Consider the following 25466-nt stretch of genomic DNA (forward strand, 5'->3'; position numbering starts at 1 on the left):
GACTTGATGCCTGAAAAAACACGAAACTGTTTCCTTTTCTTTTTTTTAAAAACATTTTTCTATAAATATTTTCTTCAGATAGTCGACATAAAACTAAACTAAACTGGCATAGAGACACATCAAGATCACGTACATGGCTCAAATCTTCCAACCTAGTCTTTACACCAACCAACATATTTTCTCTTTCATCATATGTTTCAGGACAAGGATACAAAGTAGCATGAAAACTGCAATAGAAGAAATATAACTATAATAACAATTATATGTCATTAATAAAGTCCGGAATATATGCACAATAAAAACATCAAAATATGATTGCAAATATACACTAAAAATTCCTATAGTAAATATTAATTTTCTTTAAAAATAGCGCTAAAATGTTCTGAAAATTCTTTATTCATGCAAATGAAAGTTTTCACAGATGAATGAAGACAGAAATGGCGTTTCTATTCTTGTATTTTTTATATTTTTAGAAGCAATATACACAAAAAATAGTATGCACAAAAAATCGGGTGACCTGAGAAAAATCCACAGGTCACCTAATTTTTTGTTCCTTTTAAAGAGTTAAATAGATTTTTTTAGTTTTTCTTTTATGAAAAACAAATATATAAGTGAGTGAAAAATGCAGTAATACTCAGTTATTTTGAAAATTTGAAGTTTTTATGCAGTTACATGCATTAAAGTCAAATGAAGCAAAAATGAGCAATTGCATATGCACATGTTCATTTCTTTGCACATATAATATGGGCTCTAGTAGTCGTCAATGAGCATTACAAAAAAAAAAGCAACTTACCCATCACATATTTTTTTGACACGACTCTTTAAATGATCACCTTGGAAAAATAGAACAAATACAACTTTGTGCAATTTTTCACCCTATAAAGAAACAAGTTTGAAATTTTCTCCTGATTTACAACTGACAAGAAAATAACGTATCCCCAGAGTGAAAAGATACATACTGTAACCGGATCTTCTATCACAGTATCCATATCTGCTCTCCTTAAGAAAACATTTCCCCGACAGACCCGCCACAACATCATTTCAAATCCTAAAATGCGTTCTCTAAGGATCACACCAGCCACAAACCTTTAAAATAAGTTTACATATGTGAACCACATTTTTATAAAGGTAGAATTCAATGATACATTAACTGTTATTATTGGTTTTTTTTTTTTTTTTTTTGAGCAATCACGATTGCTTATTGTTCTCATTTGACTGTTTTTGTCGTCCTATCATTTTATTTTCCCTCCGCCACCCTCCGCACCATCACCGTCGACCGGCTCCTCACGATGCTGCTCCTCTAGCGAAAACCGTCTCCAGGTTGCATCCATGTCCTACACACACGCGCATACATACACAACTACACACACACGCATACATGCAGACACACATACACAAACACATACACACGCATACATACAGACACCCACACACACATACACATACACATACACACACGCATACAGACACCTACACATACATACACTCAAAAATATACACATACACATACGCACAACTACCCACACATTCATGCCTGCACATAGACACGAACACATATGCCTACGCACACATACACATACCCCCCCCCCCACACATTAACACTCATACCTGCACACAGACATAAACACACATGCCTACACACGCATACATATGCCCCCTACACACAAACACACATACCTCCCCCCCCACACACACACACTCGTGATTGTGGAGAACATAATTTGAATTTCAGATGTCAAAATTCAAATTAATTTTTAATTTTTTTTTAAGTTCATCCTATTTGATAATTATACTGTTTGCGGAAATTTTTCCCCCTTTGACTCTTTTCTTTTCTTTGTACAGCTAGCAGAAGATAATCAAGGATTTTAATTGTATTAATGGAGTGTTGTGTTTAATTCATTCAGGGCTTTCAGATTTGCCATTAGGGAAATTCAACAATTATTTTGATGGGAAATTTAACAGCGTTTTTTTTTTCTTTCTCTAATTGAAGCCTAGTTGTTGAACGTGAGTCACCTGAAATAACTTTTATTTTTGAGGTAGACCGTGTAAATTAGAGTGACGCAGCTACTTTAGAATAAATTAAAAATAAATTAAGTAAGGACAATTTTTGATATAAAATACTAAGCAGGGTCAGGTTTTGGACTGTCCAAAACTGGTTTAGGACAGGACAGGTGGTTTTTACCGTCCTAAACTGTCTTAAACTGACCAAAAGTATGCTAAAGCTAAAGGGGTGTAATCTAGTCAATTTATTTTTACTGCAATATTCATAAGGCATAAATATATATATTAATGAGGTTTAATTAATGAGTATTTGATGATATTTTTCTCCAAAATGTTCAATTAAAAATTATTTTACTTAACCCATTCATGCCGGTTGGTACAAAAATATACCAACCGGAAAAAATATATTTCATCCTTACATGATGATATTACCAAAACAGCTGTGCATTTTACATAGTAAATAATCACAGAAAGGGAAAAAAATCTGTTTACTGTATCTTTGTTAAAAACGGGCGTATTAGTAGGCTTAAAACTTGAATAAATGATAATTCCAACAGCATTCCTCTTCCGTCAAAAACTAAAATGCAAGAATTGCATGTATTTTAGTAATTTAAAGAGGCTTTTAAAGTTGTATCGTAATTGTAAGTGTATTTTATTTAAATATACTTTTAAAAAGTTCTTATCTTTGTTTCGTGTTGTAAATTCCCTTTTACTTTCAATGGTAGTAAATTGTACCAACCGGCAAATATGTAGTCAGTCTTGCTTCGGACAAATGAAGTGTTTGATCTAAAATTTGTACAATTAAGTGATATTTTTAAAGAGTTTAAGTATTTTAGTATTGTTGTTAATTTATTATGGACATCATAGACGAAAAAAGCTGATAAGAGGAAATTCGATTCGATTTGGGTCTAAGCTGTGGGTGTTATTCTCATCATACGGACTTATATTTCTTTCGGAACCACATTGCGGCACCTAGACAAATTGGTATAGGCTGACGTTTCACTTGGATTTTTGGAAAAATAATAAGTACCTAAGTACAAGAGGAAATGCATCTGATTATGGGCAATTTTTTACTTGTATACCTGTGCTAAATGAACATTCTAAAAGGGGTATTCTTTCAACTTATGCATTGAAAGAGGAATCCAATTGGATGCTCCATTGGGTTCAAGAAATGAAATGAAGAAACACACACACACACAATCAACTAAGAATAACATGTGATAATGCTGTAATGAAGATGATGTTGTAAAATGGAACGTCAGAACTGCAGCAGCAATTACAAGCAATAAAGTAATAAGGACATGATGTGAATCGGGCAGTAAATACGATGCTTTTGAGAAAAATAATTTAATTATTCCAATGTCATAGTTATTGAAACACATAGCAAGTGCATTTGTTGGATAGATCTTTTTGATCTGTAGAAGAATACAGTATTAGAAATTGTCACAAAAAAAATGTGCTGGTCACTTTTTTTTGCGGCAATTTGTGCAAAGTGCTGTAAAAGAATGGCAAATATTCCAGACTTTTTGAAAAGACGATTCACTATTCATCCCGAGAAGTTTCTGATGCATAAATATTCAGTTTAATTATTTTCGAAATTTTACTACATTTTTTAGCATCAATTTTTTTAAATTTCATATTTCATAAAATTTTATTTTACAAAATGAACACATTTCTTTTTTCTTTTGAAATAAATGAAATTTTAATTAGAAAACTCTTTTATGTAAGTGTAAGTAATATTTTACAATTATAAATATTTATAATCGATAATCAATGCAATTATTGCAATCAAACAATAAATGTAAAATTTGCAAAAAAATGTGCACAGACCATACAAAAGCCGGTTGGTAGAAAAATCTACCATAAAAATAAAAATAGAAAATTCAACGGGAAAAATTAAATTTGTATATGATGCACTTACTAGACATAAAATAAATAAATACTAATAAAATTGTCAAAGTTTATTTTCAAAACCGGCATTAATGGGTTAAAAAAAGTTGCCAATAACTCTATTACATAAAAACTTCATTATGTAACAGTTGGTAGAGTTATGAAAGGAAATTCACAACACTATCAAGACAACTAATTTCAGTTCCATTTAAGACTCAAAGGCATTGATTAAATGTGCAATATTTTGGTAAAAAAAAAAAAAGCTTTATTTTTTAATGGTTTTTGCAAATAAATTGTATATGATGTTTTTTAAAAAAAAAATATTTTTTAAATCATAGGTCAAAGAACAAGAAATTAATGATTAAACACTGATGTTTTAAACTTGCGCTATTCTTTTTTTAGTTCATATTTTTAATAGATTACATTCTGTAACTACAAAGAAATTGTAATTTATTGCATTTAAGTCAATTATTGCACTATATTTTGAACATTTTCTTTTGTACACACATAGGTGGATTTAGGACTGAGTTCCTGGGGGGGCAGGATTTTTTTTTTTTGAGCAACATTTTTATAGCCCCCCCCCCACTCCCATGTTTTTGTCTATGCTTTACTTTTTCGTGTTGTTTTTATTAATGTGTGTTTTCATGTTGTCCTTTTTGAATTGACCTTAAGAGAGGGGGCTGATATCAAGAGAGTGACACAGGGCTCCCTTTTAAGTGGGAAATAGAATATCTCTAATTTTAGGGGTCCCGGTGGTTTCTCCCCCGGAAGAAATTTTGTAAAATGGATATAAAATTCTGCATTTTGAAGCCTTATAAAGGTTAATGGGACAGACAAAGAAAGTGATAACTAGATTATACAGTTGTACAGTATTGTTCAAACTTTGTAAGAAACAGCCATTTTGAGTTTGAAAGAAAAAATAAACTATAGATTTCTCATAAGAACAACCTTTTTTTAATTATACGAAGTGCAGAAACCGAAAAGGAATAGAGGTAGTGTATGATTTTTTTTTCGGGCTAAACAGATTAACAATGCAGTAGAAGTAAGACAAACGCAATCAATGCTAAAGAATTTCAAAAATTCTGCATGAGGGATTGAATATATAGCAAGATATGAAACATGTGAGTCACAAAAATTTATTTCGAATAATATGTTACAAACGCAAGAACCATGATTTTTACATTTTTAATGCAGGATGTGGCAAGGAGCTGAATTTGGCAAATTTTGGCATTCCTCTTCCTCTACCATTTGTTAGAAATTTTAAAATTTAAGATTTGTAGCCACATGTTCCCAAACATTCAAAGTGTTCAAGCACTTGAAAATAAAATTAGTTTTTTCAACCAATTTTCATTTTTTAAGGAACGAATCATGCAATTTTTTTGGGAGTTAGGGACCCACTTCAAAGCATGGGCCCTAAGCAATAGCTTGTTTATCTTATAGGCAAATTCAGCCCTGTTTGTAATTCACTCTTACCTGCAGATTTTTGCTTGATTTTCTTTTAATTTTTACAAAAATTCCTCAGTTTTCACAATTAAAGGATCTTACCAAAGGATTTTACCAATCTTTGTTAGGGTTTTTATAGATTTTTATAAAATTTTACACAAATTTTTCAAAACTTTTATCGACTCAATTATTTAGGTTTCAATAATGACAAGGACTGACTCACTTAGACTTAGATGATTATGACTTACCTTACTTTTTAAACAGTATTTATAAAGTAAGTAAAATAGTACTTTCCCAGTAAGTAAAAAGATTCAATTAATCAGAATACTCAGATAACTGAAATTTATTCAGTTTGTGTTAGAATTAAATTTCTCTCTCTCTCTTTAAAAGGCGGGGGGGGGGGAACTATTTTTTAGAATCTCTCAAAAAGCCAATTAATCTACTAAGAACATAAATATTATGCACAAATCCGCTTTAAATGTGGACACAAATCATAACGAGTAGATCGTTCTGTTAGCGCGAATGGGGGGGGGGGGTCCTCCCCATTTGCTTTAGGTTCTAATTTGTTAAAATAATCGTCAACTATTATTGAGTGTTGCAGCTTAATGTATAGCTTGTTTAGCCTATATTTTCATACACTTGCCCAAATGGTTTTCAGTCCAAAATAGTGAATTTAGACACATTTTCAGCACCCCAGTGACAGCTGCACTATTTGTATTTAATGTTAGTTTTTTTTTTTTTTTTGTCCTTTTCTTTTCTCTCATCAGAAAAGGACATTTGCTATTCTCTTCATTTTCGCTGAACTATTCAAAAAAGAAAAAAGTCATGTTTTTTTTGTTTTCAGATTTTGGAAGATGTGTTGTTACTATATAAAGTCCTCTCAAAACTGGGGGGTATTGCCCTTATGCCCCCCCCCCTATAAATCCACCCATGCTCTTCTAAACTATTCAAAAAAGAAAAAATAATGATTTTTTTTTATTTTTGGAAAATGTGTTATTACTTCATAAAGTTCTCTTAAAACCGGGGGGGCATTGCCCCCCTCTACCCCCCATAAATCCGCCCATGTGTACACATGCATAACTGTCAAAAATTTTGGTTTATGAGGGGGGGGAGGAACTCATGCATACATATTTAAATTTTTAATGAAGAATTTAATTTCTATGTAACTAGATTAAAATCAGTTGTTTCAATAAGTTACAAATTGAACATTTACATTGAACAAATTCATTAAATATTTTATGAAAAAGCAACATAATTTTGGACACTTTCGGACAGTTTTGGACACAAGGGTTTTTAACGGGACGATAAAAACCTTGCAACACTGCTTTTATTTGCACATATGCATAAACATAGGGAAATTTGGTTACTATCACAGAAAAAATAATAATAATAAAATAAACTCAGGCATACAAATTGAAATTTAATCAATAATTCAACTTCTATGTAATTAGATTAAAATAAATAAGTTGAATGTTGACATTGAATAAATGTTCAATGTAAAACATTACTTTGATACATTTTATTCTGTTTGTGATGTTATCTCACAAAATACAATTTCTCTCTCTCTCTATATATATATATATATACAGGGGCGGACTGGTCAGGTCGGCTAGTCGGGGATCCCCGAATGGGCCAACCGCCGAGTGGGCCACTTTAAGCAATTTTTTATTGAACTTAATACATTTAATTCACATCTAACATTATTTAAAGCGTAATAATAGAAGAAAAAATGAAATTTGTTCACTCTATGGGAAAAAAGTGTTTGGAAGCAGGCTTATTTTTCTCCCATCCTTAGCCAGGGGCCAAAGTAAATAGCCGAAGTCCACAGGTGCGAATGCTTTCCTCTCTTTGTCAACTTTTTCTCTAGTTTTTAGAGCTCTGGGGTCCATGACTTCCACATTGAGGAAACGGGAGGGGGAGAAATTAGGGTCCAACGCGACCTGAAAAAGGGCCCGGGATGAAAAAAGAACTTTCAAAATCTTATATTAGTGTGTCTATTAACAACAATTGGCCTGCACCACTAGACAAAGCGGCCCCGGCCCTGCTACAAATGTGTGGACCCTGCTATAAATGAGTGGGCCATGCTTTGGGGTGTGGGGGGATACATAAGCAGCGGCATGCACAAGGATGGGGACTATGATGCAGGAATGAGTTAAGTCCAAACTTGTCCTTTTAAAAAAATTCATTTTTGCGTGTGGAGAATTGGTTGTTCCGATTGGTGCAACAACGGGTCACAAATGTAAGAATAGACCTCTGCTTTCTAGTAAATAATGTGGGAAAGAAATTAGACTTTCGATCAGACACTAATGTTATTTATTGATCTTACCAAAAATGAGTGAGTCGGGACTTACCTGGTGCTTGGTTTTTGCATCAAGGTCCAAGAAGGAAATTGTGTATTACAGATTTAAGGTGGTCCGGGATACATTTTGAAAAAAAAAATGGTATTAAACAATTTAGAGTTTTGAAATTTTTTGCACTAATTCACCATCAGTTTGATTCGCAAAATCATAACATAAATATTTAAAAAAATATTTAAATTTTAGTTATTGTTTTCTAAAAAAATGAGGTTGTTTAAATTGCTAAAACTCAAAATATTCTTGGTCAATTTTCAAATTTTTTTCAAAAACTACGCACAAATATCTAAGTTTTAAATTTTATTCACGATTTAAAAAATCTTAATTCAATAAAAATAGAAAATATTTCAAGAAAAATTTTAAAAAATTCAAAGATACTTAAAAAAAAAAAAGAACATATTTTTTGAATTAATGGTTTTTTTCAAATTCACCGTATAAAAATCAAAGTAAACTGTTTGAAAAAGATATGCTCCAAATTTCATTGCTTTATCTTTATCAGTTCTTGACTTATAAGAGTTTGAATGCCAAAAATCGGGAAAAACTGCATCATGAAGAGAAACGCGTTTGAAGTTTTAAAGTTAAATATATTAGTTAAAAGAATGCAACAAAAATTATTATATCTTTCGTTCTAATTAAGATAGAAACAAGATTCAGACGTCTTTTTAAGCAGAAAAAGACGGAGAAGTTTTTTTAAATGATCAAAAAAAAAAAAAAAAAAAAAGACATTTTGTTTCTCGGACCCCTGTAATTATCGAAAAATTGCCAAACAAAGTCTTTGAAGCTTAGTCCTTTCCCTTTAAGTCACTAAAGATAGCTTAGAATTTCACTTATAGAAATTTCCATGGGAGAGCTTCGTAACGCTTTTATTTGCATTATAGCCAAAAATTGATTTCAGTTTCAGAAAAAAATGCCCAGAGAGAACTAGTGTTTCTTTCAGACCAAAAAAAGGCAGTGCACTTTCAGATAAAAGGGAGAAAAGGGTAGAGAAGTTTTGTTGGATAAAAAAGGTGCTTCTTTTACTTTTTGGTATACTAGGTACATACAAAGTTCAAGTGTTTTCAATAGTAATTATTTTTAAAATATTAAAAAGTTTTTTAATGTTTGGTTTCAAGGGAATACAAAAAACATTTAGATATATTCTAATCAGATTCTTGTGGATAAATGATTGAAACGAAAGAATGACGTTTCAAGGACAGGGGCCGAAGGTTAGCTTAAATGCGGAAGGGCACGGTGCCCTTCTAAAAAATCTTGGGGGAACCTTTCTCTTTTCCTTTCAATGTTTCCAAACATATTATAAGAATATATTTTTAAAATTTCAATGTTGGAAATTTTCAAAAGAGAGTCGCCAGATTCCCTATAGTAACGAAATGTAGTTTAAAATTGGGTCAAGTTTACTTCAGTTTTTAAATGTTTCCAAATGAGATCACTGACCTTCCTATTCTCTCAAACGTGACCAAAGTTAGTTTTGGGTTTTTTAATAGTTCAAACCCTAAACCATTTTGTAGAGAGCTCCCTCTGCTGTTCCATAAAATTACATTAATTTTATTAAGGGTAGCGTAAAATTGCTTTTCTGAAACTTCCCATTTCCGAGAATTTCTGGGAAGAGCCCCCGACATTCTATTGTAAACAAAGATAGACTAAAATGAATCTTAATTTTGAAAAAAAAAAAGTTAAGAAAACAAAATTGTGGGGGAACCTCTTGTTTTCCCTCTCCTTGAACGCTACCGAAAATTGTAAAATTGTGTTTTTGACATCAACTTTGAAAATATCGCTTGGAAGGGAACTAGAACCCTGTGTCCCGATTCTTTTCTTAGGCCTATATAGATTAACCAATTTAAAAAAATTTCCGGGGGGGATTTACTTGGCTCCTCATCTTTTTCCTTGTGTCCTTCCTATGTTGTCAGTATGGAAGCTTAAAGATGTGCCTTTTCAGGCTTATAACCGTAAGTATCCTTTCAAGGCACATAAAAAATGTGTCAATGTTAGCTATATTTTACGTTTCATAATTTTCTATTTTAGAACTTTAAATCTTGATTTAGGAACTTAAAGAAAAATAGGAACTAGTGGTATTTTAATGTCTTTCCTCGACTAATTTACAGAAGTGGGCCAAAATATTATTTTGCCGACTGGGCCAAAGTCAGCCAGTCCGCCCCTGTATATATATATATATATATATATATATATATAGTTTTAGACACTTTCCGACAGTTTTGACACGACGGTAAAAACCAGGGTTTTCACCGTAGTTTTTACCGTAGTGTCCAAAACTTTGCCAACTCTGATACTAAGTAATTCTATTTGCTAACATTGGGCAAGAAAAACAATTCATATTCATTTAAAACATTTCTACAACTCAATCTTTTTTTTATTTTTGCTATAACAAAAAAGGAAGAAAAAAACTCAATAGATAATGTACCTGGTTATTAATTTAAATAACACAAAGAAATACACACACACACACAAGGGAGAGTGGATCAAAGTAAAATTTTCTGAAGAAAGTGAGTAATTTTTGGAAACCAAGGGGAAGCTTGCCCCCTCCAACCTTCTAAAAACTCTTAAAATATGTATACAAAAATAATTGGAAAAAAACATTTTAAAAGTTTTTTAAAACAAGTTTCCACTTTTAGAACATTTTTTCAGCCCAAAATTGTTGAAAACAGAATTCCAAAATTTTTGGAAATTTTAAAGCACAAACACCTTTGTACACATTTCAGATGATAATATATCGAAATATTAAAACATGGCAGACGAGGAGAGAAAAAAAAAGGAGGTAGAAAAGTGTTCCCAAAAACTTTGAGCAAGCAATCCATTATTATGGACTTTTTCAAAAATAATGAGCTGAAAAAAGGTGCCAAAACAAAGATTTTATAGCTCAAGTCGTAAGTCACATTTTTATAATTTTCATATGGACTTACAAACTTAAATGTTATACTATTTTGGTGCTTACTTATTTCAAAAACTTTTATCGATAACAATAGTAACTTCCTTTATTTGGTATTGATCTATTATTTTTATGTTTTAAGACAAATGGTGTGAATTTAGTAAAATATAGAAAATTTCCGTACTCAATCAAATAATGTTCCTAGTAAGCAGCGGCATTCGATTAAGCAGGACTGACAGTATTTCAAAAACTAACTTCTGTAGATACAGCCTTTTGCCACTGCAGGAGATCAATGGGATAAAATTCAAATGATAAACTATGCCCATTGATTCTTTAAGAGTTGTAGTGCTAATTATCAGCTTTTTGTTTTGTTTTGTTTAAATGATATGCTATAAATAGAAAACAGTCCCTATTTGCACATGTATTTATTAGTTTTAAGTTACAAAAAAAAATCTGGAAAAATACAGTTCCGGAAACATGACAAAGCTCAAAGTGAGGGTTTGTATAGTTTTATATTGAACCTATGATGTATTGAACCTGTGTTATTTTGAAACTTATTCAAGTATCTAAAAAATCTAAATGTAGTGAAGCACCATTTATACATTTTTCTCATACGTTTTTTAAATTAGTCCCTGTAGAGTCCAAAAACATATTAACGTATACCTATTGCACATTTTTTTATTAATACTTTTTTCATGCAGTCCCTTCAAAAATGTATAAAGCAGTGCTTCACTGAACTTCCTGATCAAAAATAAAATTAATTGGGAAGTGAGGGGGAAGCATTCTTTAAAAATGAAACCATACCCATGCTGCGACGGCATATCAGGCGATACTTCATTTCCAACCAAAGTTGCACTATCCATAGTATCCACATGATTTACTTCTTGCTTTAAAAGAAAGAGAAAAAAGGTTTTCTTAACATAAAACATCTCAACAAACTTATACAAATACAAAAGTGACGACCAGCAACAGGCTCTGGGTCCAGCTAGATTGGTCCCTGTCAATTTACAATTCCCAGTGAAGATCAATGGCTCTCATCAAACTACCTACTCCCTTGCTCATTACCACCTCTTCCGGTAAGCTGTTCCAAGGTTCCACTACCCTGCTAAAATAATAACTTTTCCTAATATCCATGTTAGTCTGAGATTTAAATAGCTTAAAACAATGACCCCTTGTCCTGTTTTCAGTGCTAAACTTCAGCCCCGTAACATCTTCCATTTTAATAAATTTAAACAGCTGAATCATGTCCCCTCGGTCTCTTCTTTGCTCAAGACTACATTTTTAGCCTTCTAAGCCTGGAATCATAGTCTAAGTGAGAAAGTCCATTTATTAGCCTTGTAGCCCGCCTTTGAACCCTTTCCAATAAATTTATATCTTTCTTAAGATAAGGAGACCAAAACTGAACAGCATACTCCAAATGACGTCTTACCAAACTTTTATGTAAGGGCAGAAGAACTTCTTTAGATTTGGTATTTTACTTCTACATCAGAGTAGGGGTTCCCAGTTTTTTTCAGTTTGCAGCACCCTTTGAAGAATTAGAATTTTTTCATGGCACCCTTCCATCTCTATTATATATACATTACATTGATACCATGGACAATTTATGGCACAGTGTGTGTCCCTCTGTGGCACCCTAAGGTGCCACAGCCCCCATCTTGTTTGCAAACTGAAACATTTCAATTTCTTTTCGAACATTTTGTTTTGATAAACTTTTCTTATCAGTTACAACTGATCATGTCATATTTCCATAAATCTGTTAGTAAAAATAGTAAAATTAAATCTTTATCTTATACCTTTAAATGAGCAATTCTTGTGGGTATATATATATATTTCTTATCTCGGAAACGGCTCTAACGATTTGGATGAAATTTTGGATTTAATTGTAGTTTTGCATTCTAAGTTCATCTACATCAGTGTTTTTTCTGTAAAGATGTGATTTTTTACAAAAAAGTTTTTTAATATAAAGTCAAATTAAGTTAAACCTTGAAGCAAACCGTGAGTTGACGCATCAGGCAGACGATTTGCAACCATAACAATGAAAATTTGTCTCTCCTCGCTTTAAAATTTTATGCTTGCTCAGGGTTGCCAGGCTTGGCTGATATTGGCCACTTTGGCTAATTTCAAACACACTTGGCTGAAAACAAATTCAAAAGCAGTATGTAAGTCGATGTAAGGCTTTTTTTCTTTTTTAAGTGAAACTATTGCTTGACCATCCTATTTTATATTTTATTTATTTATTTTCTTTTTACACTTCAAATAGTTTAACATGTTTTTTAAATCACGCATCTTAATTTTATTTCGAAGAAGTGTATGTCTTGAGATTGTTTATGTTTTGTTAAGACAGTTGTTATCATTTGTTGGAATGGTTTGTGGATCATCAGTTTTGATGGATATTATGCTGTATGTAGCATTTTTTGGCGTAAAAACTAAAAGTACTTATTCAAAAAGAAAATCTCGATTGGGATAAAATCGTGAAACGCATCATAGTATGAAAGGAAGTATTTGGTTAAAAATCGATTTCACCGTAGCAAAACTAAGGTCAAAATATTCTAATTACTGACAAGAAAATTGTATAGTGGAAACAAATGTAATAGATAGTTTAAAGCAAAATGTTGATTTAATTGCATTCAGAATCTTCTCTGTTTGGTACTTTAGTGTTATAAGAAGGTCCAGTGCTTAATATTTCGTTAACATGAAGCTTTTCAAGTATATTTGGAAAAGTATTGAACCTTAAAAAAACATAATTTGAAAAAAAATCATTCTTTTAAAGCCGAGCGAGGCTCGCTCGTCCAGGTACTGAACTATTATTTATGAAAGGGACTATTCAGACTTCACAAATCAAAAATCAGTTAAGCACTTTTTTCCTTCCTGAAGAAAATCACAAAATACACAGTGGCACTCATGAGTCATTTAAATGGCAGTTCACAAAATGAGTCTTGAATATTAAATATGCAGGTAGGACGTTACACAAGTTACTTATTTTGAAATTATATATGTTATTTACTTTTGGAGAAAACAAAACAATAACATTTTCATTAAAAAGGCATGTTATTTATCAAGAATTTTTCACTTGAGAGAATACTTAGGGTGTTTAGTCTGTCATCGTTTTGTTAATGAGTCTTAATAATAGCGTTTTAATGACTTTTTGCAAATTAAAATTAAAATTTAAAAAGAAGACAGTACATGCATTCTAAAACTCGCTGCATTAACCACATTAGTTTACTATCCATTAACCTAATTTTGTTACAGCACATCTGAGAAAATATCTTGTAAGCATGTGATCCACATGCAGACAAAAACTGATAAAATTAAGTTAATATACTACAAAATGTTATACTCATACACTGTTCATATTAATCAGTTCAGTATTCTATTACACAAACAAATTTAGCTTCAAGCAAATCTCCAAAAACCTGTTTAAAAATAGATTTTTGTGAAAATTGCAATGTTTATAAAATTTTGTCAATGGACTGATTTTATTTTTCAAAAGTTTATCAATTTCGCAAGCAATATTTGTGTGAAGATACCCATAAACAACTTTTAACTGAATGTATTGGGCCCTGCATGTAAGCCTAAAAATTTGGTTAAAAAGTCAGCTTGAGTGACAAATTAAAAACAGCCAAAATGAGTAATTTTAATGTGTAATGTTTAAAAGTTGATGTGCATGGATCTGTGTTAGTTTTACAGATTTTTGTAATCTGTTAAAAACATCGAAAATAGCATTAAACACATGCTATATTTTTAGTTTTTTTTTAGGTTTGACAAACATTTAGCATGAAAAATATGCAAATAAAACCATAACTTGTACAAAATTAGCTATCTTCTGTACAATCGTATGACCAAATTAAAACTGCTGCATTTTACAGAAGAAATATCCCAATAAACCAACAACTGAAATGAGAGCAATTAATTGCATATATTTATCAATCATGTGTCTACAGACAGATGAAATACTTACAGCCGATAGAAAAAGATGAGCTTGAGTTAAAACATTTTTTAGCTCAGTTAACTCAAAATGTGTCTTCTTCAATGCATCTGAATTCGAGCAAACTTCTTTCAATTCATTTTCTAATTTTTCAAATGTTGTCTGGAAAGAAAAGTATCTTTTTTATTTAAAAAAATTAAAAGCTAATACATTAATTTAAATGCAATTTTAACACAAAAATTGCATTAAGAATTTGACAAGCCAACAGTTCAACAAATAAACTACTACCTACTCAAGTTAAACTCAATGGTTCAAAAATGTGGACAAAAACTTGAACTTACCACTTATTACAATATTTGAAGAAAAAAAAATTCATAAAAAAATCAAGTTTTACCTTAAATAAAAATACAAGCTGCTTCAAAGCATCTAAATTTTACAAGTGGATAAATATTTACAAAGATGGCTCAGCTGAGTGAACCTCTAGAAGAGCACTCTGTGGTGTTTTCTCCAGGTTTTTACAACTAAAAATCTTTGAGTTTAAACTCGGACAATATCATTTCACCTGGTTCTTCAAAAGAAAGCACATATGAGAAATCTGTACTGTTCATTGACTGTCATGTTGAAATCCATACTATTAATCCCGTATGCTGCTTCCTACCACCATTGAATTACAATGCAAAATCATCCTAATACAAATAATATAAAATGATCAAGTAACCCGGGAGTTTCAACAATGAAACTCGCACCACGGCATGAGAATTTGATACGTTTTGGTAATGTTTAACATGCAGGGAAAGGCTTCATTTTGAAAAGGCTGAACTCGATCCAGTCACTTAACTGTTTTACTGGTAAGGTGTCATTTCAGGAGAATAAAGAAACGAAAAAATGGTCCACAATGAACACTGTCTACTGGAGTTCAGGATTAATCCATTGGAGTTAGGGTTGCAATTTCAACTATCAAAATATCACTGAACAGGCATTGGCTTCGTTCAAATGTCGAAGCAATTTTCACCCGTCATAACTTGATGGGTGATTTTCTAGTTATTAATACTCTCCTAACTTCAGGTAAAGTGATTATTATGCAAAAAATTCCTAGCCATTATGGTCTTTGGGGTAATGAAATCGCAGACAATCTTGCAAAAAGAGGCTTTTCTCTTGACACCTCCTGCGTCTCCTGTCCCCTGATAACTTAAGAAACATCAAAGTTTAGCTCAAGCAAAAAATTCGTGAGTACCATGCATTTTCAACAGAGAAAACAGAAAAGTCTTCACACATTTTGGGAGAGCCTTTTCATCTTGTCTTCCCAGAGACCACCCTAAAGCCATTGATCTCTTTCTTTTTACAAGACGTTTACATTTAGATTTGTAGACTCTTTTAGCTGCATTTTGTGTGATACGGGAGTTGACTCAGAAAGTGAGCACCTCTGAAACTGCTATGGTCTTCAGGATGTGCATAATTCTTCTTTTTGTATGACAATCTCCCCTCCTGAAGATACTTCATATTTATATTGGGCTGCAAGACTTCTTATGCTCAAAAGAGCTACAGTAGAAGACCGTTATAATGCACACCTTGGGACCACAGCTTTTGCGTTATACAGATCATTTCACAAATTTTGAAACTAACATTCAGAATCTATCTATATATTAGCACTTCAGAATGAGTTTTATCTGCAATGAGTGTTAAAGCACCATTATTACAATTAGTTATTCACAAATAAATATGTTTCACAATCAAAATCCTGCACTTCTGCTAGCTTCATGGTTTGCATAACAGCTGCATTTTCAAGAGCCATCTGGTATTTTCTGTTTATTAAGATTACTAATTCTAAATTTAAAACCTTTGAATTAAGATGGAAAGATGAAAAACTGTTTCAAAACTCAATTTGCCTAACAATTTTTATTTTTGCAAAGCAAAACAGGGATTTTTTAAGCTTAAAAACCTATTGTTTACTTCTGAAAAGTTGTGCGGTTTATAGAGAATTGCGTTATACAGGTCGGCGTTATAATGGTCTTCTACTGTAATAATTTATCTTTTTTCTTTCATTGTTGAAGGATGATACAAAAAAAAAATGACAGATACAGTAAAATTCCTCTAATGCGGACACTTACGGGGACAATTTTTTTTTGTCCACAATAGAGAGGTGTCTGCAGGACAGGGGTTTAATAATGTTATTTGCATTGGAACTGGGGAATTAAAAATTGTCCACATAAGAGGGGTGTCCGTTAGGAGGGGTTTTACTGTACTGGTCCAGCAATTATATGATAGCCAATAGTTGGCTTTTTCTGTACAATTGCCAAAACATTTCACCAAAATGCTTCCAAGTAAAAATTTCAGCATGAAAGCTATAAATTTCTACAGGAACACCTTTTCAGAAATGTACACATTGCTTTAATCGAGTACATTAGCTTTTCTTTTATCTTCAGAAAGTAGATAACTTAAAAGTTTAAACATCTTTCTCAAAACTGGATTTTATTGGGATGTAATTTTTTATTTTAGCACAACAACTAAATTTCAAACTCAATTTTTGAGATAATTAAAAAAAGTATTTTGAAATTTCTGTACCTCAGAGTCGGACAAACGTAGTCCAAAAATAGCAATTATCTACTTGTTAGCAGGGTTGGGTTTTGGACTGTCCAAAACTGGTTTAGGACAGGACAGGAGGTTTTTACTGTCCAAAAGTGTCTAAAATTGTCTAAAAGTGTCCGAAACTGTCTTAAACTGTCCAAAACTATGATAAAGCTAAAGGGGTTATAATCTAATCAATTTGTATTTACTGCAATATTCGTAATGCATAAATATAGATATTAATGAGGTTTAATTCATGAGTATTTGATAATATTTCTCTCCAAAATATTCATTTAAAAAAAAATTACTTAAAAAAATTGCCAATAACTATTACACAAAAACTTCCTTATGTAACAATTGATAGAGTTATGAAAGGAAATTCACAACACTATTAAGGCAACTAATTTCTGTTCCATTTATAACTCAAAGGAATGTTATTAAATGTGCAATATTTAGGTGCAAAAAAAAAGCTTGATTTTTTTTAATGGTTTTTGCAAATAAGTTTTACATGATGTTTTAACGAAAATACTTTTTTAAATCATATAGATTAAAGAACAAGAAATTGATGATAACACACTTACATTATAAAACTTGTGCTATTCATTTTTTAGTTCATATTTTTAATATAATACATTCTGTAACTAACAAAAAATTGTAATTTATAGCATTTAAGTCAAATATTACACTATATTTGGAACATTCTTTTGCACACGTGCATAAATGTCAAAAAATTTGGTAAATGAAAGAAAAAAAAAACTCCTGCATAAAATTTTTAATGAAGAATTTAATTGCTACAAAACTAATTAATATCAGCTGCATAAATAAGTTATGTATATATTTATACTTGAATGTTTACATTGAATAAATATATTAATAATAATAAAAAAAATTGACACAGTTTGTTTTGTTTTTGATATTTTCTCACAAAATAGTTTTGGATACAAGAGTTTTGAACAGGATGGTAAAAAGCTTGCCAATCCTGCTTTCATTTGCACACAAGCATAAACATAGGGAAATTTGGTTACTATTATCAAAAAAATAAAAATATAATAAACTCATGCATACAAGTTGAAATTTTAATCAAGAATTTAACTTCTATGTTACTAGATTAAAATCAGCTGCATAAATAAGTTGAATGTTCTCATTGAAAAAATGCTCAATGTAAAACATTACTTTGATACATTTTATTCTGTTTTTTAATGGTTTCTCACAAAATACATTTTTCTAAAAATATAGTTTTGGACACTTTCGGACAGTTTTGGACACAAGAATTTTGGACAGGACAGTAAAAACCAGGGTTTTTACCGTGGTTTTTGCCGTAGAGTCCAAAACCTTGCCAACCCTGCTCGTTAGTGCATTGTATATAGGATTCTATTCTACATTGAGTCATATGAACGTGATTCAAAATACATCATAATTATTTAACAGTGTTAAAAGAGCGAAAGTCCTGTCCTATGTATGCACCAGGCAACCATTTTCCCACTCTCCTGTAAGGTAGCGGATATGTGACTTACGTTGGTTTGGCTCTGAGGTACAGATTCATGGCTTGAAAAGAATATATTACCTCTAAATCTATCATTTCTTTTGGCATAGGAGCAATAGGGTTTACATACACGTCTTCCATACGAATTTCATCCTTCAAGATTTCTTTTTCAATGTAAGCTGAAAATTAAAAATAAAAAATAAATGAAAAACGAAAAAATAACAATAGTGAGATTCAAACACATTAGAAGCAAAAAAAAAAGCCCTCAACATTCAAAATTTATTAGCAAAAACTTACTAAGTTTTCTTTCCATTTCATCACATCTTCTTACTTGGTTGATGAACTTCCTTTGGAAGGCACTGATGGAAACATTAATCTGAAAAGTAAAAAAAGTCAGTTTAACTTGTCAACTCAATCTATATTTAGAAGACTTTTAAAAATTGAATGAAAATATGACAGGAGGAGACCCATATATGAATAACTGAACATGGAACATAACACATCTAAAAAGAGAATATTTATCTCTATGATGTTAACTGTCGTTTTTAATTACGATGGTTTAAAAGCAACACTTTATTATGTATTAACAAACTCTGGAGAATGAGTTACTTTTCTCGATTTATTTTGCCAACATTTAAATTTATCAATTTATTTTAATAACTATCAGAAAAATTTACGATACATATCATGAATCTACCCAGAGAGGGGCAAGAAAGGGCAGCTGCTCCCCCTTTTCCAAAATAAATAAATAAATAAATAAAAATACAGTGGACTCTCTCTATTCTGAACATTCAAAGGACCAAACAAAAGTGTTCAGATTATGGAGGTGTTCATTATAGAGGGAGACTGGATAACGCATTTGTATTCGCAGGGACTATCAAAAAGTGTTAAGAATATTGGGGTGCTCACATTAGAGAGTGTTCAGATAAAGGGAATCCACTGTATTTTTAAAAAAAAACTTTAAATTTACAGTTGCTTCTATTTCTGAGTTTATCAATGAGTTCGGCTGTAATAAATTTATCACAGAGTTTGAAAATGTATACATCTTCTTTGGGAGCCCATTGAAAAGGGAAATAGTTGGAGTTTACCATTTAGTTGGGTTAATGCTGATATCCTTTTAAAATTATTGTTTCCAAAATCTTGGAGGGGGGGGGGACTATAGACCAGTCACCTAATTGCCCAAATGATGGACTTGCCCAGGGGGGCCCCAAACTTAAATTTTTGGGAAGGCAGAAACTCTCAATTTATCGAATGGAACTCCAAATTTTGTCGAAAGATGACAACTTTGCTGAATCGTCAGAAAAATTTTGGGAGGTCACAGTGACTCCCCTGGCTCTGCCCCCATGTTGAGCTGAACTCGCCCTTGATATAAATGTACTTCATAAAATTTTCTCATTCAAAAAATTTTTTTTCTTTGATAATGAACAATGTTTTCACACACTTACAGCAAGTATAAAGACAAACAGTACTTAACTCACATCAGAACTAATATGTAACTGGGTAGTGCTCTCAAAAACCACATGATAGCTGTGCAGACCTGAAACTTAAACTGTGCATCTAGAAGGCATCCGGTTGGACAATTGGAGCATTGTCAGATTGATTGTTTGCAGCGTTACCTATCTCATTATTTTCCTAATGCATCTTGTACACACAGCATTGCACATAACATCTCTTAAATTTCTGCCAGACAGCTGAATACTATTTACATTACACAGCCTAGTTACCCATGGACATATTAAGCTTTGTTCCAGCTTGAGATCATTAATGGGAGATGGGGCACATTGGTCCGCTTTTCTACTTTTCATTTTTTTTATCCCTATCACAAAAAACTTAGCAAACAAATGAACATTATGATTTTCCACCATGAGTTTCATTAAACATTTCTCACCATTTTAGATTTTTTTTTTAATGTTCATTTTATTGCATTTTTATTTCCTGTTACAAAAAAGGAAGTACTGTATTCGCAAAAACATTTTCACTCAAAAATCGACCTTAATTTCCATTTTGCTTGCCCTTGAATGAATATTGAGTTTTTTTTTCCAACCAGACCACATGTGGATATATGCTAAGGTTTCTATTCCTATGCTGAATTCAGTCCCGCTGGATTTCAGAATTCTTCAGAAGGAGCCATTCCCGCAAGATCCCGGGGGATTGACTTCATTCTTCTAAAAATTAAATTTTTATGTCAAAGAGAAATAGTTGTGCTTTTATTACTTGAATTTATAGTCTTCTTGAAACACGTACAGCAATTGCAAAGCACTATAAAGTCAGATTCTAATTAGTAATTATCGTTAGTAATCTCGTATGGGATGGTAAATTAGCTCTAAAAATAATGTGCTTGAAGAAAACACATGCTGTGGCTCCACTACAATTGGTTTTACTAAAACTAAATAATTGTGGACATATAGAAAAGATCCGGGTACAGATGTGATATACCCCCCCCCCCCCATTTGGCGACATTCGATTTTTTTGCACAAAAAATATTTTTCTCGCCAATGAGGTGATAATTTTTTATGCAAGGCATCCCTGGTCAAACTAACCTGTGTTTAGCAACCCGAAGGCAATCTTACAGATCTGTTCAAACTTGTTTACTTGGGTTGTTTTGGTTTCACGCAACAGAGATACGTGGTGTTGTTTCGTGCAATATACCTTACAGGAATGCTTATTTTGTGTTAGTTTAAATTCAGTAGTTGTGTTTTGAAGTAAAAACATTAGAAAATGCCAGTTTCTTCAAACTTGAAGGTTAATTAAAAGTTAACTCCAACGTGGTGTGTATCTGTAACATGCCATTGTCATATGATGTATTGTTTTAGACTGAGTGTGAATATTTATACCATATAAAAAGGTAAGTTCTTTATTTTAGAATTCAAAAAAAACCTCTCACTTCCAAAATTCTTTGTTTTTACAAATCCTTGAGGGGTTCTTGTAGTTTTTAACTTTATTTTTACTGTATGTAAATTAATTTTACAGAAATAGTACGGTTATTTTGTTCTAAAAGTTAATTCTTATCGATGCCACAAATTATTTAGACATTCTATTAACGTGCCTCCTTTAGGTACTGAATTTTATGTTAACAATTGAAAGTTCTTTCATTTGTACTCTTAAAAATTCTGAATTTTATTAATAAATCTGCACAATAATGGTGCATATTTAACACTTAAAACTGTGTCATTATTGTACACTGAACGGAAGGAGTCACCCTTGGGTGTCTCCATGAAAATATACATAACTGTGACCATACTCCGACTGTAATGTATATTAACAGTCGGAGGGATAACGGACCGAGCGGAGCGAGGTCCTGGCGAGCCAGAGGTCTCATAGTACTTTCGTAATGAGACCGAGGCAGGGCCGGCGAGCCGAGGTCTCATTACGAAAGTACTATGAGACCGAGGGCTCGTATCCCGGAGAAATGATGAAAAAAAAATTAATGCATTAATTTCGACTTGTAATTAATACAATAATTTATTTCATTGTATTTTAATATGTTTACAAAAAACCCCGGCCCTGTACATTTTTGAAGCAAATATTCGTGATGTTTTTTGTTGTGCTTTTATGTTGTTTTTATATATATTGTGTTCTGAAGTGCTTTGATCATGTTTTTTTACCTGATTTTTTCCTGTTGGCGCTAAAAAAGCATCGCTAAGAACGATGTATGACATATGTCGTCATACATCGTTTTCTTGACGACGCTTTCTTGGCGCCAACAGGAAAAAGTCGCCAAGGGTGGGGTATATCACATCAGTTCCAAGATCCGCATTAACTTGAGCATCTTCTGAAATCAATTTTTCTTTTTTTATGCTGGTTTTCTTTTTTGCTTAAAAACTGCACATTTCTGACAAAAGCGACGTCTGTCAGATATGTGTTTTGCTGTATCCAATTCAACTTGCATTGATCCTTGTTGCTTTATTAACACTGGTCTTTGTATCAGTCAATTTGATTCATTACAGCAAGAGCAATAGCTTGATTTCACCATTTCATCAAGTCACAGTCTTAGTAAAAGTTTTTGGATAACTTCGCTACTTTTCCCCTTCACTTTAAAGAAGAATTCAAAAACTTGAGCAGCTTAGCTTACTGCACTATCATGTGAGTCATCCTGTGTTTCATACAAGTTTCTGTCACCCCACTTAAAGACATGCGCAATATATAAGTAATATCAGATTTTTAATTTCTTTCTTCTTTGGAGTGCACTTTTTTTAACTTAGAGGTTTTGAGTGCATTACTAAAGCTTACAAAAATACTTCAAAATTGCATTCAGGCTACTCCAGCGGGTTTTGGAACATATAATACACTTTCTCTATTTTTTCTTTAGCGTAATTCACTGGATTTCAAATTTCAGTGATGGTTTTCAAAAATGTTTATAAGTTTTTTGTATTTTCTCAGTTGCAGAACCTATGAAAACTGAAACCTCAAATGAAAATACCAATTCATTCTCAGAAAAATACTCTATTTTTATTGTGTTCTTAAATTAGTGAATCAATCATTGGTCATCTGAGACATAGTTTTTCTTACTCTTCTTGCAGATATACGAGGAAGAAGATTCAACTTCAGATGATGCTTGTGAAAATATTAGTTTTAAGAGAGGCAAAAGCAGGGAGACGCTTGAAAGGAAAAATTTTTGTGGGGTTGGGAATCCCACGGGATTGAGCGCTCAATCCCGTGGGATAAATCCCGCTAAATATCCTGCGGGATTTGGGATTGGAAACCCTAATACAGTGAAACCTGTGTAAGTTGACCACTTGCGGTGCAGTACTTTGGTGGTCAACTTAGACAGGTGGTCAACTTATAAAAGGGGTAATGTTTTTTTTTTGACATTTCTTGCACCATGTATTCATTTTTTGACTAATTGACACTTACTCTTTCCATTCAACTCACTTTCATTGTTTAACATTACTTTAAAACAATAATTAAAAATGTTATTCAAAGATTTTTAGAGGTTATTTTCTCAGAATGACGTATAATGTGTTATGCAAATTTAAAATTTCAGTAACTTGATCAAAAAAAAAAATCATTGTTTATAAAAAGTTATTGGATATTAATCGTTTCTAAAAATTCATAGCTAATCAAAAATAACAAATTTTTCGCTTATTTTTTTTTCTCATATACATTTAATACATTTATAACCATGATGATCTACTTTTCAACAAAATAACTCCTTATTGAAGTTTGGCACACTTATTAGAAACTAGTTTTGGAAATTCCATATGTGTCACCTAATTTTCTCTGGATTTCTCCCTTTTCAATTAATTTTAATATTTCATACTTTTTATCAATCTCAAGTTCAACTAACTTTCTTTTTGAAGCCATTTTATGTAAAACTATAACACAAAGAGCAACAAGCTGAACTCTCATAGTTCTAAAAGGTAGTTGAAAATGAAAATGTCCTATTTCTTAATCCCTTGCACCAGAAATACTGCAATGCAAGTAACTTTTATTCTAGCACAATTCCAGTGTTGCCACAAAATATTGCAACTGGAAAAAAATACTTTGTACTTTTCTACTGACTCATGTTTTCATTGAACAGAGAGTACAAAAGGTAATCTCAAATAGAACAACAAAAGAAAAACAATTTTGGAGAATAAAAGGGTTCTTAGTAGTTTTCCAATGTGGATTAAACTTACAAGGAGGTTTAATTATGCTGCTGTTTTATTTAGTTGGTAAAATGCTGTTCTGGCATCAAAAATATTCTTGGAAAGCTATAAAAAAATAATAATAAAATAAAATAATTTGCTAAATTAAGTTTTAAAACACAAACCAAGTGGTCAACATACAAAGGGTTTTTTACAATACTCCAAACCAAATTTGGGGTACATTAGTGGTCAAGATAGACAGGTGGTCAAGATAGAAAGGTGGTCAAGTTACAGAGGTTTTCCTTCATTATACAAGATAGGACTAATTCCGTTCCTGACAAAAGCGGTCAACATAGACAGGTGGTCAACTTTACAGGTTTTACTGTATATGCTTATGAACGTATAAACACTCAAAGTATCCATTTTGAGGGTCCCCAAGTTAATTACAAGTTTTCTTGTGACATCCATATGCATGTATGTATGTGCGTATGCATCTTGCATAACTCAAAAACAGTATGTCCTAGAAAGTTGAAATTTGGTAGGTAGACTCCTAGTGGGGTCTAGTTGTGCACCTCCCCTTTTGGTTGCATTCAGGTGTCCCAAAGGGGGTCTTTTACACTTTTTTGGGGTAAAATCATAGTTAATTTCAATGCAATCTCAAATGTTAAAATTTGGCCAACACTTCGCAATATATTGCCAAGCTTTTGGTCGCCAACTTGGTGACAAAATTGGAGTTTCTTTTTTTAATCTGGTTTCGATTTCGCCATATTTAGAGAGGAAATACAAATACAAATGTGACGACCAGCAACAGGCTCTGGGCCCAGCTAGACTGGTTCCTAGTCAATTTACAATCCCCAGTGAAGATCAATGGCCCTCTTAAAACTGTCTACTCCTTTGCTCATTACCACCTCTTCCAGTAAGCTGTTCCAAGGTTCCACTACCCTGCTAAAATAATAATTTTTCCTAATATCCATGTTAACCTGAGATTTAAATAGCTTAAAACAATGACCCCTTGTCCTGTTTTCAGTGCTAAACTTCAGCCCCGTAACATCTTTCGTTTTAATAAATTTAAACAACTGAATCATGTCCCCTCGGTCTCTTCTTTGCTCAAGACTGTACATTTTAAGCCTTCTAAGACTGGAATCATAATCTAAGTGGGAAAGCCCACTTACTAGCCTTGTAACCCGCCTGCATTGAATCACATTAAAACTGCCAATGTTAGGAATATTTATCTGTATAAAACGTTTTCTTTGGTTTGGTTCGCAACAAACTTGGGGTTAAAATATTTAAAGTGTTTCTTTGCTTACTCTGAGGCACTATTATCATTAAATTGGAATAAAAGGAAGTCATGTGATGC

At 32.1% G+C, this 25466-nt stretch overlaps 1 protein-coding gene across 1 annotated transcript in view; it reads right to left on the minus strand.

Moving 5' to 3' along the window:
- Positions 1 to 25466, minus strand: part of LOC129222442 (V-type proton ATPase 116 kDa subunit a 1-like) — an 86279-nt gene that overhangs the window by 39208 nt on the left and 21605 nt on the right. The window contains exons 10-16 of the mRNA XM_054856956.1: positions 18840 to 18918; positions 18624 to 18721; positions 14528 to 14656; positions 11374 to 11456; positions 960 to 1086; positions 794 to 876; positions 134 to 227 (exon numbers count right to left, since the gene is read on the minus strand). Coding sequence (XP_054712931.1) covers positions 134 to 227; positions 794 to 876; positions 960 to 1086; positions 11374 to 11456; positions 14528 to 14656; positions 18624 to 18721; positions 18840 to 18918 — 693 coding nt within the window. The remainder of the gene's footprint in view (positions 1 to 133; positions 228 to 793; positions 877 to 959; positions 1087 to 11373; positions 11457 to 14527; positions 14657 to 18623; positions 18722 to 18839; positions 18919 to 25466) is intronic.

This window comes from Uloborus diversus, chromosome 5, assembly GCF_026930045.1.
Source record: "Uloborus diversus isolate 005 chromosome 5, Udiv.v.3.1, whole genome shotgun sequence".
Lineage (NCBI taxonomy): Eukaryota > Metazoa > Arthropoda > Arachnida > Araneae > Uloboridae > Uloborus > Uloborus diversus.